This window comes from Equus quagga, chromosome 12, assembly GCF_021613505.1.
Source record: "Equus quagga isolate Etosha38 chromosome 12, UCLA_HA_Equagga_1.0, whole genome shotgun sequence".
NCBI lineage: Eukaryota > Metazoa > Chordata > Mammalia > Perissodactyla > Equidae > Equus > Equus quagga.
The window spans coordinates 96793931-96800091 of record NC_060278.1 but is presented as its reverse complement, the minus strand read 5'-3'; the positions used below and the strand labels follow the sequence as shown (position 1 = coordinate 96800091).

At 56.3% G+C, this 6161-nt stretch overlaps 1 protein-coding gene across 2 annotated transcripts; it reads left to right on the top strand.

Annotated features, from left to right (window-relative positions):
- The first annotated feature begins 2279 nt into the window (after window positions 1–2279).
- On the top strand, window positions 2280–5237 carry TNNC2 (troponin C2, fast skeletal type). 2 transcript variants are annotated; one of them, XM_046679208.1, is made up of 7 exons: window positions 2280–2434; window positions 2671–2769; window positions 3908–3959; window positions 4100–4243; window positions 4335–4449; window positions 4604–4740; window positions 5060–5237. In XM_046679208.1, the coding sequence occupies exons 2-7, from the start codon at window positions 2740–2742 to the stop codon at window positions 5089–5091; spliced, it is 510 nt and encodes a 169-aa protein (XP_046535164.1). In that variant the 5' UTR covers window positions 2280–2434; window positions 2671–2739; the 3' UTR covers window positions 5092–5237. The 2 variants fall into 2 exon arrangements, with proteins under 2 accessions (XP_046535164.1, XP_046535165.1); XM_046679209.1 differs by lacking the exon at window positions 2671–2769 and having other exon boundaries at window positions 2308–2434.
- The last annotated feature ends 924 nt before the right edge of the window (window positions 5238–6161 follow it).

The following is a 6161-nucleotide window of genomic DNA, read 5'->3' as shown; positions in this document are numbered from 1 at the left end:
AACAAATCAAGATCGTGTGGCATGCTTAGTGCTATGGTTGAGGAAACTACTGGAGACCACCTCAGACTCCTTTGGTCTGGGTGTAGGGGAGGAGGGATCCTGGAGGAAGTGTTGTTAAATCTGAGAAAGGGGGGCCAGCCCCATGACCGAGTGGTTCAGTTTTCACACTCTGCTTCCGTGGCCCAGGGTTCGCTGGTTCAGATCTTGGGTGTGGACCTACATACCGCTCATCAAGCCATGCTGTGGTGGCATCCCACATAGAAGAACTAGAATGACCTACAACGAGGATACACAACTATGTGCCGGGGCTTTGGGGAGAAAACAAAAAAGAGGAAGATTGGCAACAGATGTTAGCTCAGGGCCAATCTTCCTCACCAAAAAGCATACCTAACCCCCCCCCCCCCAAAACTGAGAAAGTTGATAGGGAAGTAGGCAGGTGAAGAGAGGGAAGATGGGAGTTCCTGGCGGCTACAAAGGGTGGTGTTTGGAGCTGTATTTTAGTCCAACCAGAGCAAAGCAGCATGCAACAGGGAAAGGAAAAGGGAGTGGGACTAGAGGGGTCAGTGGGATGGACCTTGTGTGGCCACTCTAAGTCTGGACCTTGAATAAATGAAAGAACGAATGATGGCTGAGAGTTCTACACTCTCTGTTCCAAAGAGATCAAGTGGTTCCAATGTTTGTGTCCAAATTGGAATCCCCTGGGTGTCGCCGTGCCTTGGCCCTCCACCCGGCTGGAGGAGGCCTTATTTAGCCTGGCTGGGCTCCACTGAGCTTTCCTTGGGAATGTCTATATATAGAGGAAGAGGGCAGCCCAGTTGCCACTGTCCATCTGCCTTCCTTGGTGTCCAGCCCCCTTTCACTGGCCCCAGACTCTGTCCTCAGTCATCTTGGTGCTCTTACTGTTGACTTAGCCGATGTCCATGAATGTTGCCTACTTCCCCAACACCCAGCCTGGACCCTGTGGACTCTCAGGCTGGGCTCCCTTTGGACTTGACTTGATCTTCCCACCCCTTCACTGTCCCGATGGCAGCTGAGCTCCTCCAGACTTCTTCACCAAGCTCTAACAAGGAGCTAGCTGCCCCTTCCTTCTCAGAGAACCTTCACCTGGTCTCTCCTCCCCCCAAAAGCGAATCCCAAACACCCGTTCCCTGGAGAAGTTAAGCAGCTTGTGAGAAGAATCTGCTTGCTTTCTTTTTCTTTTCTTTTTTTTTTTGGTGAGGAAGATTGGCCCTAAGCTAATATCTGTTGCCAATCTTCCCTTTTTGGCTTGAGGAAGATTGTTGCTGAGCTAACATCCGTGCCAGTCTTCCTTTATTTTGTATGCAGGATTCCACTACGGCTTGGCTTGATGAGCGGTGTGTGTAGGTCTGTGCCCAGGATGTGAACCCACAAACCCTGGGCCTCTGAAGTGGAGCACACGAAGCGGACCGGCCACTGGGCTGGCCCCATGAATCTGCTTTCAATGTTTATTTCTCCTCGAAATGCACACCCTGTCTCCTGGACCCCTTCAAACACTTCTCCTTCTGGACAAGTCCCCTGAGGGCTGTCTGTTCCAAATTCCCCTCAGTCAGGATTAATAAGAATCGTCAACACAACTATAGATCTTTATGATTTACAAATCTCCCCAGGAAAAAGGGAATAATAATAGTTGCTACCTCATAGGATGAATCCTAGATGAGATCATGTGGTTAAAATGCTTAGCACAGTGTGTGGCACGTCATAGAGCTTCAATAACTTTGGCTGTCTCTTTCCCCTCCTCCTGTCCCCTGCCTCTTACCATAGTCCCAAGACAGGACATTCCACTTGCCAAGCACCAACCCTATGTAGCTGGTACAAGATAGGTGACTTACACCTGGGCTCCGCTGACCACAGTCTCTCAGTGAGGGAGGTTATGACTATCCCCATCTCACAGATAAGGAGACTGAAGCTCAGAGTGACATTGCCACCTGCCCAAGGTTGCACAGCTTGCAGAGACAGGACTTGGATCTTGGGTTTTGGCACTTGGATCTTTGGGTTAGGCTTGTGCTCTTCCCTTTCCACTATGCTGCCTCATTTTTCTCTATTCTGATTGTCCTGACCCATCTCGGAGCAAGTGTGCTTCCTGGCGGGGGGTGGGGGGGCCTCGCTAAGGAGGTGGAGCAGTGCAGGTTCTCCTCACAAGAATCTGGGACGTCAAGGCCTGCCACCTGCTCAGAGGTTTCAATTTCTCTGCAAGGGCCCTTGGCTAAATTAGGTAATAGGCTAGGACTCTGGGAGGGGGCTTGCTGACCCCAGAATCTGATTGGCCAGGGTATCCAGTCCTGGGGAGCAGGGAGGTGGGAAGAGAGGGTGTCCCTACAAATCCCAGGGGCTGGAGCGAGCCAAGGCATCTTTGGGTGCTCGAGTGCAGAGGAGGTGACCTGCAGCAGAGGAGTCCCTGGGACTAGCAACCATGGTAAGGACAACAAGGGACTTCATTCCTTTGCTCGTTGCAATACTTCTGGGCCTCTTTCAGGCCATATCTGGGAGTGCTGTGGGGCAGTAACTTGGGCATTTGAAGATGGAACATGAAGGTTCCTGCAACCCAGGTGTCTTGGAGGAAGCCTGGGAAGAAGGCCTTGACCTTCTCTTGGAAGGGGAGGGCTGGGATGTTCCAGGCATTGATCCTCAAGGCTTGCCGATTCCCTGCAGACCTTCTGAGACTTCCAGCAATGTCCATCATAGAACTGTGAGGGGCTCTTAGCTTGTGTCTTCCTTAGCATGGTGGAGATGGCGACCCCAAGGAACAGAGTGAGTCACCCAGCAAACCAGTGGGAGGGATGGGCTAGAAGCCTGGCCAGACCTTCCTACTGCCAGTGAGAGAAGAATGGCTTCTCTGGAAGATGGGAGGCCTGCAGAGCCTCGAGCTAGCTCAGGTGCAGGGCCCCAAGAGCTCCGAGGGTGATGAGAAGGGGCAGAAGATGAGAGACCAGAGTTAGAGAGACTCCAGCCTCCCAGAGAGGGGTTCTGATTTGGGGCTGTCATTTTCCTCTGAGATTCCCCTCCCCACTTCACTTCAAGGAGTAACTAGACCCCGGAGGCCAGCTGCTGTTGCCCATGCCAGACTAAAAATAGCCTGCCCTCCTGGCACAGGCAAGGAGTGGGGGAGGAGGTGTGGAGGGAGGAGGACAAGGAGGAGGACCAGTGGCCAGCTGGCTGAAGCACTCCTTGGAGGCCTCAGCCCTTCCTTACCACTGGCTTCAGTCCAAAGCCCCCTACCCACATGGCTTGGCTTGGTTGGAACTGGAAACCCCCATAGAAATCTTATTTTCATCCCCACAAGGCCTCTATCACCTTCTGCCCAGCATGAGTGATGTTTACTCCAATGACTGAATCATTAGGAGGAAGCTTAAAATCTCTGTCTCTGCAAGTTCTCGGATGGGAGGGATGATGTGCCTGACTCTTCTTGAGGGTCCCAGTGCCCAGACTACGGCTTGACACTTAGTAGGTGTGCAATAACTTTGTGTTGCATTATTATTTGAGGACAAACGTTTATTGAGCACCTACTAAAAGAGCACCATTAGGAACTAGGAGAACTGGAAAGTCACGCTGGAATGGTGCTGGCACTTTATAGAGCCTTTTCACATCCCTGATTTCCTCTCATCCCCGAGAAGCTGCTGCTAAGAGATGATGTACATTAAGTGACTTGCCCAAGGTTACTGGGGGTTCCTGACTTGACCGATTGGCAAGTGAGAGGTCTTAGGCGTAATCTGTGTTTCCTAATTCTTCAAAATCGGGGTGCTGTGGGGCACACAGAAGGTGTGGCAAGTTTGGAGTGGTTCTTCCGGAGGACCACAGGGCACTCCCAGAAGTAGGGATGGAGAGAACAGGGTTAAGACAAGAATGCTCTGCGGCTGCCCCTTCTGCTTTCTGACTCTGTCTTCTACAGACAGACCAGCAGGCTGAGGCCCGGTCCTACCTCAGCGAGGAGATGATCGCTGGTGAGTCCGGGCAGGCGGGCTGGATGTGGGCAGCTGTGTGCTGGGGAATGTCTGGGGGCTGAGCAGGGTGGGAGGGTAGATATGAGGCTGACAGTCAGCCAGGCTCACCTCAGCTCTCTGCCCTCCTTTGCCTCTCTCAGAGTTCAAGGCTGCCTTTGACATGTTTGACGCTGATGGTGGTGGGGACATCAGCGTCAAGGAGTTGGGCACGGTGATGAGGATGCTGGGCCAGACACCCACCAAGGAGGAGCTGGACGCCATCATTGAGGAGGTGGATGAGGACGGTGAGCGAGGAGCCCTCGAGGGAGAGGTGGGATGATGGCCGGGAGAGGCGGCCGTCCAGGGCGCAGGCTCACTCAACACTGCTCCCCTCAGGCAGCGGTACCATCGACTTCGAGGAGTTCTTGGTCATGATGGTGCGCCAGATGAAAGAGGACGCGAAGGGGAAGAGCGAGGAGGAGCTTGCTGAGTGTTTCCGCATCTTCGACAGGTGCATGCGGGGGTCTGGGAACCAGGGAAGGCGCCGAGTAGTCCGAGTCTGGCCGGCAGGGCCCGAAAGTTCTTTCCGGGTGGGGGTGCACAAGAGGGCGTCGGGCGTGGACAGGGCACCTCACCCCTGCCTGCCCGGTCCATCCGCCCCGAAGGAACGCAGACGGCTACATCGATGCCGAGGAGCTGGCTGAGATCTTCAGGGCTTCCGGGGAGCACGTGACAGACGAGGAGCTCGAATCCCTGATGAAAGATGGAGACAAGAACAACGATGGCCGCATTGACTTCGACGGTGAGGGCCGCGGGAGCATGGGGAGCGGGGACCAAGTCACGCGGGAGCGCCCAGGACGTGGCACTCGTGCCGCCGGCACCCACGCCGGTGTCCTTAGCCTTGCGGGCGGGGCTGGACCAAGTTCCTCCCCACGTCCCGCGGGGGAGCAGGCAGCTCCTGTTGTGTAATTTATCACTTAGTGACAAAAGACCACCTTTGCGTGGCTGGAGCCCGGGCCAGGTCTCACTTGCCCCTGCGCTGCGCCCCTGGCACAGGCCTCCATGTCCGTTCCGAGGGACCCCCCTGACCGTCTCTCCACCCCCCCCTCCCCTCCCCGCAGAGTTCCTGAAGATGATGGAGGGCGTGCAGTAAGAAGCCGGCCCTCGCCTCCGCCAGACTGCGCGTCTTCCTGGCGTGAGTGGCGCTGCCCCGCCGGCTCCCATTCTCCACCTCGGGAGGGGGCCCGACCCCTTCTGGTTCTGTGTCTAGAAGGAATAAAAGCAAACATTGCAAAGCGACTGGCCTGAGTGAGGGGAGCCCCGAGGGAGCAGGTCTCAGGGGTCGCCTGGCTGGGCCGCCATCCAGGGCGCCAGCCCTGCTGGTGCCACATGAGCGCCCCCCGCCTCCTCCAAGGAAAGGCGACCTGAGCAGCGGGATGCGAAAGGGCGCCGGGTCCCAGGAGCCGGACCCCGCGATCACCGAGTGCCAGGCGGCGCTCGACGCACTCGGCTGGTTCGCGGTGGGCTGCCGGCAGCTGGCGCTGGGCGTGGGCACCTCGGCCGACCGGCTGCGGTGGCGCCTGGCGCTGGAGGAGGGAGGCCGCGGGGGGCTTCGAACCGAGGCAGGGTGAATCGGCGGCCCGCGGAGGGTGCCCGGGACGGCGGGTAGGGTCAGGGGGCGGCAGGAGGCTGGAACCCGGGGGAGGTAGGGGTAAGGCCTCTTCCCTGCCCCACGGTCCGTGCTTTCTGGAGCCTTTGGGTCTTGTCCGCTGGCTACCGGGCTGGGGATGGAGGGAGTGGGTCCATCTACCCCAGGCAGTATTATTCCTGCTTGACCTATTCTTCTTGGTCTGTTCTTCTGAGAACGTATAGGTGCTCCGTACTCGCGATGGGGGGGAGGGTTGGGGCACACAGCCCGAAAGGAGGTTCTGACCTCATGGACCCTGGATCAACGCCTGGTTGCCCTGTCTTCAGTCCAATGCGCTCAACAGAGGGCCATCAGCATGATCTAAGAGGAAATCTGACCTGGCCACTCCTCTGTTGAAAGTCCTTCAAGGCTCCCTATTGCATTTAGAATCAAATCCAAATTCCTTTTCCTCCCTTTCTCACTCGCTTCCCACAATTCCCAGCCACCCATCCCCTCCCAGCCTCCAGTCACATTGGGCAATCTGTCATTCCTGCTCTTTATGTGGGGTGCGCTTTCAAGCCTTTGGGCCTTTGCAC